The sequence below is a fragment of the Galeopterus variegatus genome, unplaced genomic scaffold, assembly GCF_000696425.1.
Source record: "Galeopterus variegatus unplaced genomic scaffold, G_variegatus-3.0.2 Scaffold1552, whole genome shotgun sequence".
Classification (NCBI taxonomy): Eukaryota; Metazoa; Chordata; class Mammalia; order Dermoptera; family Cynocephalidae; genus Galeopterus; species Galeopterus variegatus.
The window spans coordinates 50,507-68,653 of NW_007727663.1; the positions used below are offsets into that span (position 1 = coordinate 50,507).

The following is an 18,147-nucleotide window of genomic DNA, read 5'->3' on the forward strand; positions in this document are numbered from 1 at the left end:
AAAAATGCAAATAAATATATATGTATAGGTAAATATATATTATAAATAAATAATATATAAATATGTATATATACTTTTATTTGTTTTATTGAAGTAAGATTGACATTGTATATATGTAAAATGTACAACATAATGTTTTGATGTATGTATTGTGAAATTATTAGCACAATCAAGCTAATTAACCTCTCCATCACTTCAAATATTTATCTCTTGTGTGTGTGTGTGAGAAGACTTAAGATCTACTCTCTTAGCAAATTTCATGTACACAGTACATTATTATTAATTGCGGTCACCATGCTGTGCCTTAGGTCTTCAGAACTTATTCATCTTGTTACTGAAAGTTTGTACCTTTGATCAATATCCCCACCTTTTTCTCACTCCAAGCCCCTCAGCTGATATTGACTCCCACACATTCTGCCCCAGTGATGTGCATCTTTGCAGGGCCTAGCCAGTCAGCATATGCCAGAGTGACTGTGTCAGGTGTGGGCACGTGACCCACATCAAGCTCTCACGATTAGACTCTGAATCCAGAACAAGCCCAGATTTTTGTTACTTGCACCAATAAATCCACCACCTCTTTTTATTTATTAAGCCAGTTTGAGTTGGATTTCCTGTCACTTGGCCAAGTGGCCACCCTGTGTAATTAAGATTTGCTTGTTTAAAATCTCTCTGAGAGATTTACCTCCTATGTGTGTTTTACGTTTATTCAGTGTCAACTCTACACTAGGTACTGCTATGAGATGATGCTGGAGTTGAGCTCACTTCAGGAGGGCAACACTGGATCAATGAATGGTCAGAGATGGGATCTTGCAGACAAAGGGGAACTTCCGGCTGCAGGTGTTGTCATTCCATGACCTCAGAGCTGTGGTGGAAAGAAGCAGAGAATCTGAGTGAAGATCCATCCACCACAATAAAACTAACCCCACCACTCTACTGGAGAAAAAGTCCTCTCCAGTAGGCTCATGTCTACACTTGCAGCCCTTTCTTGCTTATGCTTTACAAGACTGCTCCAGCCTCACTGTCTCATAAAGCTGGTCTTGACTTGTCACTAAGGATGGGAGGACAGACTTTACCCAGAGGTTTGGCCTAACTCTGGCTACCAGGCTCCAGGGCAGCTCCAGGACAGTAAGCAGTTCCATACCTCCCTCCCCTAATTAGGAAAAGAAAAGGAGCAAAGAGGGAATAGTAGTTAAATGCTTGGTTCTGGAGTTCTGTAGATCTGGGTGTGAAACCCAGCTCCACTAGTTGCATGCTGTGTGACCCTGAACAAGTTGCTCAACTTCTCTGAGCCTCAGTTTCCTCATCTACAAAATGGGAATATTAATAGTTTTTATTTCTTAAGATTGGTGTGAGGAGTGATGATTTGTCAGTGATGATGATGATGGTGATGGTTAATACCAAGCGCTAACCATGGCAGCCACTTTATGTACATTCTCTTCTTCTTTTNGAGGCACCAAGATGTTAAGGCATTCTCATTGGGCTACACAATTAATAAGAGGAGAATCTGGAGTTCAGACAAGGGCAGTCAACTCCAGAGTCCTCATAAGAGTCCTGTAGGTAGGAACAATTTTTAAACCGATCTTATAGAAGAGGAAATGGAATCTAAGAGAGAGGGTAAGTTATTCCCTGCAAGAACACAGAGCTAGAAAGCAACAGGGCCAGGATTCGAACCCACATCTATACTCTTCACTACCTACACCTCAGTGCTACCCCAGGCACAGTCTTGTTCTAATATTCAGGAGTAGGGGCCTGGGGTGGACTTGCACTTCAGTGCTTTTGTGAGCTGACAGAAGCATCATACTTTGCTCTCTGTACAAGTCTTTTTTTTTTTCCATGCTTCTATCTCTAAAGTCTTTTCATTCAAATCAGTCTGCGTGTCAATAACGCATCATTAAGTATTGTACAAAACACGTCCACTGTGGAGAATGGCCATGCCCCTAGCACCCTAACTACCCCCTGAGTGCTCTCCAAGGTGCTGAACAATTTGCCAGTCTCCTGGCCACCTCCCGTGCCACGTGGAGCCTCCCCAGCACCCCCAGAGATGTGGTTTCAGGGGCACCCACCGCTGGTGGGCCGGTACCATATCTGCACGCAGTCCTCCTCTTCTGGGTCCATGTGGATGCCATCATCTGGCTGGCTCCCATCCCAGTAGCTGTAGTCATAGGATGAGCCATCGGTCCACTCAAACTGCCCTTCCTGGGGGAGTCTCCCCAGAGGCAAAGAAGCAAGTCAAGGAGAGGAAGGTCAGGCATTTGGGACAGCTCCAGCTCAGGGATAACATTCTAGCACCTCTATATTGAATACCTCTGTGCAGAAGTCCTCGCTGATACTACTGCTATCTGATACTACTGCTATTACTAGCTGCCATCTGTTGAAGGCTTATTATGTGCCACGCCAGTCTCCTTACTCATTTTATCCTCAAAGCAGGCATGATCATCTCCATTTTACAGATGAGAAAACTGAGACTCAGATTGGTCTACCCAAATTCATACAGTTAATAAGGCATTCATGCTGGAATTCAAACCTGGGACTACCTGACTCCAGTACCCAAGATTCTAGCTACTACACTTCACCAGTGAATGGGAATCACTCTTCAGTACTCTTCTTTTTGTTAGATAGTTTTTGTGTTTTTCTTGCCCGATATGGAATTACCCTGTCCAATTTCAAGAAAAGTCCTGTTGGGAATTTGATTGGTGTTGCAAATAAATGTGCAAATTAACTGTGGAAAGAACTATATTTTTGCAACGTCCAGGAACAAGATCCATTTCTCCATTTATTCAAGTTTTTAGAAAAGTATCCTACAAGGCACCAATGATTATGGAGTCCATGTCATATAATTAAAATAGCATGCTATTTCTGATAGAGAGAAAGAGAGAGGGAGAGAGAGACTAGAGCTTGAGATGCCATCTCCATACCCTTCCTAGCTCTACAACCTGGATGAGTTACTTAACCTCTCTGATCCTCAGTTTCCACAACTATACACTGGAGGTAATATTTCCTTCAGAGAGTTGTTGTGAGTGTTGAATGAATTAAAGAATATGAAGGACTCACCAACATGCCTGGCACATGGTGCCTAACCCTGAAAAGGAAAAAACAAAACAAAACAAGCCCTTTTTCTGTATGGTTTGCTATTATTGTTGTTGTTATTATTAGGTCTTGTAATTCAAGTTCTTTAAATGCTGATTTAACATAGTTATAATCCAATTTTAAAGTTGCTGTTATAAATGGAAATTTTAATGCTTTTAAATTACAACTTCTATGTGGGTTCTTGCCAGATTAATTCTATTGATTAAAAAAAAGTTGATTTTGAATCTAGCCATACTATTACTTCTGCCACTTTAACAGCAACTTCCACCATCCTTAATGAAGTCTTATAGCATGCCCAGCACCATGTTAAGCTCTTTATTATACATTAGCTCATCTGTTTTTTACAAGGCACTATTATTATCATCCCCATTTTACAGACAGAGAAACTGAGGCTCAGAGAGATTTTAAAAAGTTGTCCAAAGTTACCTACCAGCCAGTAAGTGGCAGAACAGGAGCTGGAACTGGAACTCTGTTCTCTATAGTGCTCTGAGGCAGGGCAAGAATCATACATGCAAAACAGAGACTCAGTATGCAGCTTGCCCGGGGAAAGTTTGGGGACGAAATATCCAGGTGGAGTCTGCTGTGATATTGCCAGGTAGGATATCTGGCCCAAGCCACCCTCTAGTGCTCTGAGGCAGGGCAAGAATCATACATGCAAAACAGAGACTCAGTATGCAGCTTGCCTGGGGAAAGTTTGGGGATGAAATATCCAGGTGGAGTCTGCTGTGATATTGCCAGGTAGGATATCTGGCCCAAGCCACCCTTTTTTGCCTTATTTCCCATCATTATTCCAGCTACCTCTGCCCCACGCTGCATCCGAGACACTGGTCTTCCTTAACTTCTTTGAATGTGCCATGATCTCCCCTACCTCAGGACCTTGGCCCATGCTGTTCCCTCTCCCTGGAATGCTCTAGCTCTGGCTGACTCCTGTTTATCTGTTAGACACTAGCTTCAATATCTTTTATCCAGAGAGGCTGTGGTGTCCGTGCAAGTGCACTGCTTAGAACATCTTCGGGAAGACCAGCTGCAGGGAGTGGAGTTGACTGACAGCTCCAGCTCTCCTGCCTCTTTGGATTCAACACCTTGTTTGTGCTGAGGTCATGCTGCTTTCCCTTTGGATCTACCATTGCAGTCACAGTGAGACCATGCGTCCAGGCTGTTCCCAGTCAGTGACTCGGCATGTCGGGGCTGGCCTATTCCTGCCCGATGCAAGATTCCTTCACTGGGGGACTCCCCTTTGGCCAAGCCGAGACTTTCTCAGAACTGTGCTGTGATCTGAGGCTCTTCTTACCCAGTCCTTCCTCCCCCCCTTTCCTTTCACAGGTCTAAGACCCACATTGTGGTCTGAAGTCCTTCCCTGCTTCCTTATGCCACTGTCCTCTTTTTTTCTTTCACAGATGTTTCCCCTCAAAAATCTTTTGCACATCTAATCACATTTTGGTGTCTGTTTTTTTGAGAACCCAAGCTAAAATGGAGGCTTTCACTGACCATACTATAGTTGCCATCATATCCTCTTTCCCATTTATCATATTCTAACTGTGGCATCTTGGTGTCTGGTTTCTCTGCATGCTGGTTGCATAGCAATGACCTGGCACATATATGAAAGGTTTGTTAAATCAAAATGGAATCTTGGTTGAAGCTTCCAAGGGAACCTGATGGCCATGGCTACCTCACCTGTCTGTGGTCATGAAGGCCTATCCAGATGTCAGCTGGGATGCCAGGAACACAGCTGTTCACCAGGTCGTACACAAAGACATTCTCCTCCCAGCTGCGAATGTAAGAAACAGAGTAGCACGTTACTTGTTGCCTCTTTTCATAGCATTGAGTCAAAAATTGATAGCAATCCTCGTTAACCTTCCTGGACCAAAGTAAAGAGAGGATATGATGCAATCCTGCTTCCTTTTTCTTTTTTAACTAGGTCACCCATATGTGGCTATCCCCACATGGGTATCTCTGGATTTGACCCAGGCCACCTCAGAGAACTCAGCTCTGCTATTCAGCCCTAAAAATTTAAATCCATCTCAAAAACACTAGCAAACAAAGTGGATTATATTGAAGATATCCTCAAGAAACAATGGAAGGGGTTTACCTCGCACTGCACACATCACATAACTTAATGAAAATCTCCTCTAGCCATTTTCGTTCTCTCTCACAGGCCCTCCTTACCCTGCCAGGCTTTATATATCCCCCTCTCTCCTAATCTTTTCTCACATACCATCTCCAAAATCTTTTCTGCGTTCCTGCGAAATATTTACTCTCCTTAGTTTCATGTTTGTGGAAGAAATCGCTAATCTATTCCAAATGAGCAGCATTTAGAATTCTGGCACTCAGAATCCTTCTCAACACAGCACTCCAGGCAGTCACATGCTGGAAGTTACTTAACAAATACTAATGGAGGGAATGGAGAGGAAGGAAAAGGGCGGAGTGGGGAGGCAAGGTTTGCTTGCCCTTAGAAAGAAGACCTGATATGGGAATGCTAAGAAAATAATAGGCAGAATTATAAAATTATAACTTATTAAAATTAATAAAAATAATAACAGCTCCCACTCTTGAGCTTTGAGTTTTCCAAGCACTGTATAAGGATCTTAGATGCATCATTGTCTTTAAAGCCCCACAACTTTAAAAGGTCAGTGTAATTATGGCTCTTTCCCAGTTGAGGACTCTTTAGCTTGGAGATTTTATGTGACATGGTCAAGATCACGCAGGTAGGAAGTGATGGGGCTGGAATTAGAGTCTAGCACTGCCTGGCTCTAATGTTCTTAATCAATGCTCAGAATGTCTCCCATGGATTTCTTCATCTGGAACATCTGCTGTCATCCCCTAAGCTTCCCAGTCCTCAAGATCCTGATCCAGGACCAGTGCTTCCAAAAAACCTTCCATGAACATTCTCTGTCCAGTCCTTGACTGCCTGTAGCCCAAAGTTCCTGTGCCCCCAGGGGCTGGCTTATTAGTTTAGTTCTATATTTCTGAGGGTCTGGTTTCCCTAAATGGGTTGCAAGGACCCACAGGCTGATATCCATCGCATTTTTATTTGACATTTTCTCCCATGCCATAACCAGACTCTATTTAATGTTGGTGCTCTGAGAGCATGTGTTCTGTCCAAAAGGACAGTGTCGAGATTTCTGGGGACGAAGCATTCTTCAGTCCAATGGTTTTTGATCTTGGTTCTACCCAGCTGGGTTAGCAATGGCATCCTCGAATGCTTCTCTGATGCACAGTTTGGGCTTTCCTGTATCAACTGCTGAACATGCATTTTGAGCAGTCACCTGGTGGAGCAGCAGTCTAGTTATTTTAGCACCGTCACCGTCTTTGTTCAACAGCACCTGTTTGGACAACTATTTGAATATTTTATTACATTTCCTCCATATCTGATCAAAATCACTGGAAAACGGAAGGGCCCAAGGTACTGCTGCAGGTAATAAGAAGCAGAGATCAAATGAACTTAATTCAATTCTACTGCCACTTGGAATAAAGATGGACATTATTTGGTAAGCTGCAAGTATTAGAATCTTAAACCTCAATCAGAGGTTCCGTGCACATAAGCTGATTGTCTGTTTAATTACAAAGGAAATGAACGAAATGAAAAAGCATGAAGAAAATGCTGTATAGAATTGGATTGTATCTCAAAGATAAGATGAAATCAGGGATTTGATAATACTACTTAGCTTTATGAGAACTGAACCCCATTTATAACAAGTGAATGTGTTCAAATTCAACTTTTCTACATGTTTTCAGTAAAGTATTACCAAAGTGGGGAACAACTTGTATAAGAGAAGGAAGGGAGAGAATGTTGGGATGAGGGAGTTGAGAAGAGAGGAAGAAGGTAAACTCGTGGCAGAAAAGAACAGGAGCTTTTTTCCTTCCATCTCTGTAAGTGCCAGTCCTGCACTGTGCTCTGCTCTGGATCACAGGGGATCTGGCCCCTGAACAATGCCTTTCTCAGGTTTCCATGTCAGCTGGCTTCCAGCTAATAGGAGGCACTGTGGAGACACTGAAGGATAAGAAGGAGGGAGAAACCAGAGCTTTTCCTTCTCTGCTTGAGAGTCTCTGGCAGGGGCTGCCTCTCTTCAGTGACTCCAGCTCTCATAGGACTGGCCTGCCTTCCAGCTCAAGTGTGGAATTGGCTTTCTGCTAGTGTGCACCTCTAGTTTGCCTCTCTAAGGTCTGAGCCTCCAGCACTCGTATATGTATTACAGTTTCTGGTTTAAATACCTATAGTGGTTCCTGTTGTCCTGGTAGGACCTTGACTGTCTCAGTATATTTTTCAGCCCTACCAAGAATACAGTAGGTGTTCAATATATTCAGTGGATGAATAGATGGGTGGATTCAAGACTCATTTGGAAATCAAGATAAAGGACCTCTTCTCCGTTCTTTTGTTGTTGTTTTGGTGGCCGGCTGGTATGGGGATCTGGACCCTTGACCTTGGTGTTATCAACACTGTGCTCTAATCAACTGAGCTAACCAGCCAGCGTACCTTCTCTATTCTTAACAAAACTCAGTGACTCTGTAACATAAAGAACCAGCCCTCTTTCCAACTTAGTCTCTGAGATTCTTGAAGAACAGAGGCAAGATTGTGATTTGTAGTTTGGGTGCCAATGGAGCATATTACACCTGGCCCAAGGAGCTCATGAATCAGCAGTGAAATCAGATGTGAAAAAAAGTGGTTAAATTGTGATGAAAGGATTGTTCTAGGAGAGATGGATAATGAACGTAATTAGGGCTCCAGGAAGTCAGAGGTGACTTCAGTGAAGAGATATCAGAGCTGGCTTGGAGGGTGAAGAAATAGACGGATGTGGATTCCCAGGAGAGGGAAGGGAATGTGCAGAGGCTGGAGAGCGAAAGGGCTGCACCAGATTGTAGATTTCAAGATGGTGAGAGTGGCTGGAAAATGTGGAGGGAGGCCTCGGAGGGCAGGCCATGGAATCTGGCTCCTCAGGTTCAAAACTCAGTTCCCCCACTTAATAGCTGTGTAATTCTGAGCAAGCTGCTTACCTTTTTGGAGCCTCAGTTTCCTTACCTGAAAAATGAGGATACCGACCAAATATGGTTTGAGGGAGCTTTAATGAGATGATGTGCAGAAACACTTAGCAAATAAATGTCACTTATTATTCTTTATATTATATTATTTATATGTTCATTATATCAGTTGTATCACAGGGTCAACCCCCCGTGATACAGAGCAGAGCGCAGTGCAAGATGGGCACTTATGAAGACGGACCTTCCAGCATGCAATTTGCTACACCTGCTAAATGCTTTTCCTTCTACTGTCAAGGATAATTTCAAGGAGAAATTGGGCTGGATAAAAGACTAGCTTCAATTACCAAAGATAAACACAATCCTCCACTCCCTTTCCCAAAGGGGTGCTTGGTCAGATCTGGAGGACCAAGGATCCCACTTACCCACCTGTGAATAGAGGCCAGTTTGGCGGACTTCCTGCCGATGGAGAACTCAGAACAGTAGAGGTCGGCCTCGGCCCAGGTCTTATTGAGAGGGAAGAATCTGTAGCAGTGGCCTTTGAACTCCATCCAGAACAGGGGACACAGGGAAGCCTGAGACAGCTCTGGCATGGCTGGGGGCAGACAGAAAATGGAATGGGAGGAAGGTTGGCAGGGCTGACATTGTTTACGGCTAATTACATCTTTTCAGGAATGAAAGTAAAACATGTCCCATTGTGACTAATGCAACTTGATGCTTGAGGTCCAAAAAGCACACGCATACCTACATTTTACAAAATAATAAAAGTAATATATGCTTATCATAGAACATTTGGGAAATGTTAATATGTTGGTATATTTTTCCTTGTGTCACATTTATATGTGGTGTATATTTTAATGCAGTTGAGATTATATTATACTATATACACTAGTCAGTATTCTGATTTCTAAAAATTAAAGAGTATAAGCATATCTCCCATGTCATTACACATTTTTGTAAACATTGATTTAAATAGCTCTTGAATACTCTACTGAGTGGCCCTCCTAGAGTTTATTTAATCATTCCCTTATTGTTGGATAATTAGATTGCTTCCCTTTTAAAAAACTATTACAAAAATTCCATGATCAACAGTACTGTGCATAGAGCTTTTTCGGCATTTCTGATGATTTTCTGAGGAGAGATTTTTTAAGGCTTTGATACAATTTGCTAAATTGCCTCCTGAAAGCAATTTATACTCCCACGGCGATGTCTGAGAGTGCTCATCTCACTCTGCCCTTGCCAGTGCTGAATGTTATCACTTTCATGGCAATCTTTGCAAATTTTATAAGCAAAAAATGGTATCTTGTTTCAATTTGCAATCCTGGCCTCTCTGGCAAGGGAGCATATTTTCCCACTTGTTTATTGACAAGTGATAGCCAAGACTATTTATATCTTTTGCCATCAAACTACTCGGGCCCAGGATTTGTTCTTAACTATGAAAAGGAATAAAGGAAAAATCCATATTTGAGACAAGCAAGTTTTCCCAAGACTCAGCCCCTCCAAAGTCTTCTTAGGAGATACTTTTCTTGGAAACCACGACTTGATGACTGACTGGGGTAGACATGCCAAGAGCCTTCCTCACAGTAGGTTGGGCGGCTTATCTGGGAGGGAGGAAGTGCGCAGTGGTGAAATTTGTTAGACTGGGGTCGGGAAGCCTGGGTCCCAACCCCAGCTCTGTGCCTGATCTGCTGTGATATGTTGGCACATCCCTTCCCTGCGTGGCTGTCAAACTAGCTGATCTCTGGGGTCCCTTTTGTGGCCACCCAGAGATGTGGAATCTTTGCCTTCAGAACACTATAACAGTTGGCTGAGCTCATGGAATAATAAAGAATAATGCACAACATTCATTGACCATTGATGATATGCCAAGCACATATAGGGATACTGAGGTTGAAACAGGTTAAGTGATTTGCCCAAGTTCATCTTGCAAATAAGTAGCAGAGTAGGGATTTGAACCCAGGCCTCCTGACTTCAAAGTCTTTTCTCATAATATCCATATGATGCTTCATGATGGAAAGTCAACACGGCTGAGAATGGCTAATGGTCTTTATAGCACCCACCTTATAGGGTTGCTGGGCCAATTAGGGGTGAATAAATTCACCGAGTGCTTGGCATATATTGATTGTTCCATAATAATATAATTATTAACAGTGAGCTTAGGGTTTTATAACTGGGGTTGATGGGCTTCAGGGGTCCAGTGAGTCCTCTGAAATCAAATGCAAAGTCAAAAGTGTGTGTGTGTGTGTGTGCGCGCACCTATGTGCGTTTTTCTGGGGAAAGAAAGGGACAGTAGCTTTAATTCAGTGAGCTATGCTGAGCAGGCAGGTTCCAGGCCATGCTTCCCAGGACTGGTCAGAGCCATTGGGCTTTCCCATTTGACCAGAACCAGCTCCTCCCCCACCCCTAGCAGCTGTGCTGATGAGACCTGGCTGATCCCACCTCTCTGGGTCTCAGTCTCCTACTTTCTCAACAGAGAGCTTTGGTTGGGAGGACACTGCTTTGATGCCTTAGGTGGCGTTGGCTAAGGGTGTTGAAGGACCCCTCGGAACACTGGATTTTGTTGCTGAGTCCTTTGTGAAGCTCTTTTGCACAATGGCTGGAGACATTTTTGGTTGTCACAGCTGGGAGAGGGGGTGCTACCGGCATCTAGTGGGTAGAGGCCAGGGATGCTGATAAATCTCCTATAATGCACAGGACAGCCCCCCACAACAAAGAATGATCCGAAGCAAATGTCAGCAGGGCTAAGGTTGAGAAACACTGCCCTAGACAGAAGGCAGAACTCCAAAAATGTAAAATAACCTCACAGTGCACCAACACAAAACATCCCAGCACATCCCCACATTTCTAAGCCTCTCAGTACTTTCTTTAACGAAAATTAAGCCACGGGCCACACTACTGATTCGAAGTAGATTTGGGGTTATTTCTCTAATTATAGAGTTTAAATGTCTTACTATTATAAACCCATGACTTAAAAGCACTGGGGACATTGCTTTAACATCATGTTTCAATTTAATGGCACAGAGCTCACCAAAGAATGCCGGAGGGAAATCTAAATTTTCCTTCCTGAGTTTAGGATGAAGCAGACAAACTTCTTTGACATCTCTCTCTGACCATAGGAGGATTTTTTTCCTGGTCTCCCTTTTGCTGAAGGTGGAGTTCTTCATGAGTCTCAGCTCTAAGAAAGGGTTCCAGTCTCTTTCCCTGCTTCGATGACTCTGACTTCACCTCCTGCTGTCGTGTGGGTGTTAAAACTCAAGCCCCTGCATTACCCAGGCTGACGCCTGCCCAGGGATCTGTGGCGATGTGCCCACTGCTTTGGGCTTTGCCTCTATCTTTGTTTCTGGCCCCTGAGGACTCCTCTCGCTTTCTTGGAAGTCCAGCTTTACTTTAAAAGGATGTTCGTAAAAGTTCATGTGGATTTCTGCATGGCGACTGTGGGAGGGTTTTGTGATCTCTAATTCACCATATTGTCTGATCTGGGAATCTCTACCCTCTTTGACCTCTAACTCTTTTTCTTTTCATTCACTTTTTAGAAAGTAAACTTTTTTTTTTGTTTTTTGTTTTTTTTTTTGACCAGTAAGGGGATCACAACCCTCCGCATGGTGTGGTCCGCACCACGCTCAGCCAGTGAGTGCACCGACCATCCCTACATAGGATCCGAACCCTCAGCCTCGGCGCTCCCAGTGCCGCACTCTCCCGCGTGAGCCATGGGGCCAGCCCTAGAATGTAAATTTTTAATTTTGGGATACATTCAGATTTACAGAAAAGTTGCAAAGATAGCCTGGAGCAGTCCTGCAGACTCTTCACCCAGTTTCCCCTAAAGTTACATCTTACAAAACTAAGAAAATAACACACATACAAAATTATTAACTAAACTCCATACTTTATTTAGTGTTTTTCTTTTTTGTTCCCAGATCCAACTTAGGATACCCATTACACTTACTCTACCTACATGTTCTATTTGACATCAAATACTGTAGCTAGGATTGGATGGGATTAGATAAAATTGATTAGAATTGGCTGGAATTGGTTAAAATTTTCCAGCATTGTTGGACATTTGCCCAAATCATCTTTACCTCCTCTTTTTTCCCCCTCCTCACACCCAATCAGTTTTCATCTTGTCTATTCCATCTCCTGAGCACCTCTCTAATTCATTCCTTTCTTTCTTTCCCTCCCACATTCTCTCTGCCCCAGCACCTCTCAAGAATTCCTTGTCAATGGCCTCTTAGCTGTTCTTCCTGCCTCCCCTCCCAGATGCAGAGGGTCCTTCCTCCTGATCTCATCTCACTGACCCCCTCCAGGAGTCCCATTTCCCTTGGGATCTGCTTGTCTCTGGCTTATCCCCCACCTCTCACCCCTTCTTACTATTCTGTGCTCTAGATTTGCTCAGACTCTTGCCATTTTTCAAACACATGTCCAGACCTTTACAGATGCTTCCCTCAGCCTGACTCCAGCCAATTCCTGCCTCTCCTTTGCATCTCAGCTGCACAGTGACTTCAGGGAAGACGAGGTAGGAGCCTCTAGCAGATGCTCTTAGAGCTGTCTGCACCTCAACTTGTACATGTCCCTGTGAATTCTTGTTCAGTGTTGGTCCCCCCCACCAACCTCCAGCCAATTCCTGCCTCTCCTTTGCATCTCAGCTGCACAGTGACTTCAGGGAAGACGAGGCAGGAGCCTCTAGCAGATGCTCTTAGAGCTGTCTGCACCTCGACTTGTACATGTCCCTGTGAATTCTTGTTCAGTGTTGGTCCCCCCCACCAACCGACCCTTTGTCAGCATCTGTGGTGATCACTCCTCTCCCCCTAGTGCCTTAGCACATAGTAGGTGCACAATAATTAGTTTTGAATGAACAAATACATGAAGGGAATCAAACACCACTTCTTTTGGGTAACGTTTTGAGAAAATGGTGAGAAGGCTGTGTTCACCACCCATGTGTCCTGATGCCTCCAAAACTGGTGAGTTGTGACACTAGAATGGCATTTCTGGAGTTTTCTAACCAAGCACTGAAGGCAGGTTGACTGATGATCCTGGTTTGCCATGTTGTTTAGATGAATGATGGGGCAACACTAGTATCCCCTGGAAGCTCATTATCAATGCAGACTCTCAGGCCCCCCCTCCCCCCGACCACTGGCTCAGAATCCGCGTTTTGACAAGATCCCCCAGGTGATGTGAGTGCATGTGAAAATCTGAGAAGTGCTGGTCTCCAGTGCACCAGACTGAAAGCTGGAACCTGTGTAATTACTCACTCAATCATTCATTCATGCACTCACTGAATAGGGCTTGGAAAATTAAGAGAAATTAATAACTAATTAAATGGACGGAGCAGGGTGTGGAGAGGAGGAGGGAAGGTCTTTGGTCTTAAAGCTTGGTGGACATTTTAAAAAGAAGCCTGGTTGGGCCGGCCCGGTAGCGCACTGGAGAGTGCGCCGCTTGGGAAGTGTGGTGGCGCTCCCGCCGAGGGTTCGGATCCCATGTGGAGACCGGTTCCGGCTCACTGGCTGAGCGCGGTGCGGGCACAACACCAAGGGTTGCAATCCCGTTGCCAGTCCCCGGTACAGGCGCGACACCGAGGGTTGCGATCCCATTACCGGTCAGTAAAAAAGACAAAAAGAAAAAAAAAAAAAAAAAAAAAAAAAAAAAAAAAAAAAAAAGAAGCCCGGCCCCCCAAATGTGGAAAACAAGCCCCCTGAGCTATTTACACCCCTCCTCCCCACTTCCGGTCCCTTTGCTTTTCTGCACTGAGCAAATGATGGTTATGGATGCCTGCGGTGAAACATACCAGAAAAAGGGGCTGTGACAGGTCACTGCTCAATTTCTCCTTTTTCCACCTGGGCAGGCAAAGGCCTTTAATTGGGGGGACCTGGGAGGCACAAGGAGTGCTGGCTTGTGCTGGGATGATGATTAACTCCAACCTGCCTGCTGTCCCCCTTCTCCCTTTACCTCTAGGATTTAGAAACTGGAACTAGAAGGCCTTTCATCAACCTGATCCCAAACCAGCTTTTGCTAATCCGTAGCTTCACCACTTGTCAGTCAGGTAATGATGGCAACACGATAACCAGAGACAACTTTCACCGAGCATTCACCGTGTGCAGGCATCGTGTGGAGCGCTTTATACATATTAATTTATTTAGTCTTCACATATCCTACAAGGTAGGTACCACTATCATCCCACTTTACGGACAAAGACACCAAAGCACAGAGAGGTTGACTAACTTGCCCAAGATCACACAGCTCCTAACTGGCAGAGCTGGGATTTGAAGCCAGGCTGTCTGGTTACAGACTTAGAGATTCTTGTTGCATTTAAGCCCATTTTCTTTTGCTCCATTCTCCATGGTCTGGTCTTTCATTCATTCAGCAAGTACTATTTGAGCACCTATTTGGTCTCAGCAGTTGGCTACATGGGGAGATACTGTGGCAATTTACAGACATGGCTTCTGACCGCATGGGTCTTGCAATCTATGAAAACCAAGATTAAGAAAAATAAGCACAGAAATAAAGGTGTCATTAATATGTAATTTGTGAACGTGTGTCATGCAAGCAAAAACTTGAGGAAGCAGTCCCCTAAATTATTTTGGAAACTTGTTCGCTCCTTTTCTCCCCCAGTTGAATTGGTGGCTGCATTGTCCCTGCCTTCAAGGAGCCCACAGGTGATTATGACAGGGTGCCACGAGTCCCTTATCTGGATGGGGGAAATACAGAGTGCTGCCGCAGGAGCACCTAAAAGTGACATATGCCCCAGACTTGGAGATCCAGGAGGCTTCCTAGAGGAGGTGATATCTCAACTGAGAAGGATGAGTAAAAGTCAGAGAAAGTGTTCCTGGTGGAGGGCATAGCATGTGCAAAGGTCTGGAGGTGTGAGAGAAAATGGGGCATTAGGATAATTGGAAATGGTTTAGCTGGCTGGGAATTTCAGGGGGAGAGGAGCAAGCGACGGGGCTGGGGAGGGGGAGGGAAGTAGAGGGAGCGGAGGTGGTGGCAGGGGGAGGGATGCACAAAAGAGCTTGTTGCTCTGGAAACCAGGAGGCCAAACTACATGGTCTTTTACTTCAATAACAAGAATTAAAAGCAGCACCCAAAGCCCCCAAGGTCTCCCAGTTGGGGCGGGAGTCCAAGCTCTTGGGAGCTCTGAGCTTGTTATGGAAGGAAAACACACCGGTGGAATTTGGGGCTCTTTATTCCCCCTCTCTCTCTTTCTAAAAGAATAAATTGTCACCTTCCTACTCAATCTGGCTGCTCACTCTCCTGGCCCCCATCCAGCCGCCCACCAATGCACCACCGGCTGCCTCCTGCCCAGATCAGCCTTGGGACCCAGCCAGCAGAGGGGGCGGAGGAGACTTTGGGGGCCACATTTGTCCGCCCAATCCCCATACTGGGCCCTGGATGCTCCCAGGGGGCCAGAAGGAAGGGTCTCCCAGGCTCCAGGAAAGTGACTGCTGGGAGGGCTTGGTTACCCTCCTGCCACCTCACCGGTTGTACTCCCAGACTGTCTTCCTTCGCAGTGAGCCGCTCCCATAAGCAGAATTGGGGTCCCCATCTCTCCTGCGTGAACTTTGCTTTCTCTTTTCTGGGCTGCTCTTGAAGTTGCATGACACAGAGAAAAGCACTGGGCAATTTCTTATGTTGCTAATAACAGTGACCATTCACTGGGTGCTTAGTATGTGACTCTTTGAGACCAACCTAGAAAGAGGCATCAGTGTCATGCCCATTTTACACGTGAGAAAACTGAGGCTCAGAGAGGTTAAGTCACTTGCTTCCATGCCCAGCAAGTGGCGATGCCAGGAGTAAGACTCAGAAACTTCTCAACATTATAGCACCTCCAGAAAACATCTTTTTCTAGTCCCCATTTTCTCATTTGTATAATAAATATATTAAACAGCAAATTTAACAATGAATGAATTAAGCAAATAAGTCAGTAAGGTTCCTGGGTGTGTATTTGGCTTGAGGTCTGTGCCCTCAAGTTTCTCACAATTTGTAAGGAGGAACACACATGTGGCAGTGAGTCATCATATACCAACAAATGTTCTAGAAGTATGCACCGAGTGCTCTGTAACCATAGAGGGGGAGCAGGAATAAACCAGTGTCCAAGGGACACTCCAGGATCAGATCTACTATAGACGGCAAGACATCCACTTGCCCAGGCCTCTGTGCTCCAGCTTATGAGCTTGGACTCTAGAGTCAGACAGTCCTCGTCAGACAAACTCAGCTCTCTGTGCCTCAGTTTCCTCATCTATAAAATGGGCACGATAATAGTTCCTATTTCATGAGGAAGCCAGTCCCCAGCTCATAAGTAGGCATTCTGATAAACATTAGATATTTTTACAGCAGAAATAGCCTAGGTCCCAGAACCTACCCAGACCTGAGAGTACAATGCCAGGTTCTTGGAGGGTAGAGAAGAGGCTATAGAATTCAACCCATTCCCCATCTGCACCCCTGAAGCCTTGCAGAAGAGGCTCCTGAGCTTCAAAACACTTTGCTGTCATTTCCTTTGTAAAGTTCTTGGGCTCAGGAGCCAGGGAAAGAAAACTTTTTGATGGTTGAAGAATCATAATAGCAAATATTCATTGAGCTCTTACCAGGTGCCGGGTACTGTTCTAAGCACTGTGCACTTGTCAATCCACTTCCACAAAGTGATCAGAGGCAAGTTCAGAGAAAAGGTTTTGGGAAAAGGATCTAGTCTGGCTAAATCCTCCCAAGTCTCTTGGAGGTGTCTAAAGGAGTGTGGCTGTGTTGCACTGTTCGCATATATTTGCATGTTCAGGCAGTGGGATAAATGACCATGGCCTGTTCTACTTTGCATCCAAAGGCCGGGGATACCCAGAGGAGGAAGAAAAACTGAGCTCACCCTTAATAAAGAGGGCGTTTTTTTGCATGTACACCCACCCTCATGATCTGCAAGGGCCCATGAAGACCCCCATAAGTCCTCCCTAGTCATACATCAACATGCACACTCACGCTCACACTCACATACTCACTCTCACTCACACACTGTCTCTGGGTTGAAACCACTTTCCACTAGAGAATCTGTCTGCTCAGGCTTGAACTGGGTTTTCTGCTGGCCTGGAAGCCAGGGAAGCTGTAGAACTGCCACTTGGACCAGTGATGACCTTGGCCAGGTCATTTGGCCTCTATAGCCTCAATTTCCATATCTGTAATATGGGAGAGCGGGGCTGAATGGATAGGACTGTTCCTTGCGTTCCAAACTCTGAGATCTCCAAGGTTGCTGGGTTAGACATGATCTCAGTTGCCTTATCTATAGAGTAAGCCTGGGGATAGATGTCTGGAAGTTTCTTTCTACAGTGGAGGCTTTTTGTCATGACAGAAAACTTTGTCTCCTGGCCAATTCTATCATAACATCGGCAACTGCAGTGGCAGAAGTGTTAATAGTGATAACTGTCATTTTCAAGTGCTGACCATGTGCTTAGTGCTTTACCTGCATGATCTCACTGAAGATTTCTAAAACCCTTGGTAGGCATCCTGATTATTCCCACTTTCCAGGTGAGGAAACTTGAGACTCAGAGAGGTGCCATGGGCACAAGCTAGAGAAAACTCTTCTAGTTTCTCCCTCTCTCAAACTCAGCCTCAGCCCCTGTCCACTTACACTGGGCAGAAAGGCAAGATCTTGGGATATACAAGGCAGCCTTCAAGGATATTTTGTGAAACTTCTCTTCTGCTTGCCCACTGCATGGGTGAGGAAATGGAGGCCCACGTGCAGGGATGCAAAGACACTGTTATGGACTGAATGTTTGTGTCCCTGCCAAATGCATATGTTGAAGCCCTAACCCCAATGTGAATGTATTTGGAGGTGGGGCCTTTGGGAGGTAATTAGATTTAGATTAGGTCATGAGGGTGCGGCCCTCACAATGGGATTAGTGGCCTTATAAGAAGAGGAAGAGTGTCCAGAGTATTCTCTCTCTCTCTCTCTCACTCTCTCTCTGTGATGTGAGGACATTGCAAGAAGGCGGCTATCTGCAAGCCAGGAAGAGAGCCTTCACAGGGTACCAAATCTGTCCATACCTTGATCTTGGACTTACCAGCCTTCAGAACTGTGAGAAATACGTATCTGTTTAAGCCACGCAGTCTCTGATA

At 44.9% G+C, this 18,147-nt stretch overlaps 1 protein-coding gene across 1 annotated transcript in view; it reads right to left on the reverse strand.

The window, feature by feature from the left end:
* Window positions 1-248: 248 nt before the first annotated feature.
* CLEC19A (C-type lectin domain family 19, member A) overlaps window positions 249-18,147 on the reverse strand; it is a 24,989-nt gene continuing 7,090 nt past the window's right edge. Inside the window, exons 2-5 of the mRNA XM_008577620.1 lie at window positions 8,491-8,656; window positions 4,762-4,855; window positions 2,064-2,196; window positions 249-862 (exon numbers count right to left, since the gene is read on the reverse strand). Coding sequence (XP_008575842.1) covers window positions 783-862; window positions 2,064-2,196; window positions 4,762-4,855; window positions 8,491-8,656 — 473 coding nt within the window. The 3' untranslated portion in view covers window positions 249-782. The remainder of the gene's footprint in view (window positions 863-2,063; window positions 2,197-4,761; window positions 4,856-8,490; window positions 8,657-18,147) is intronic.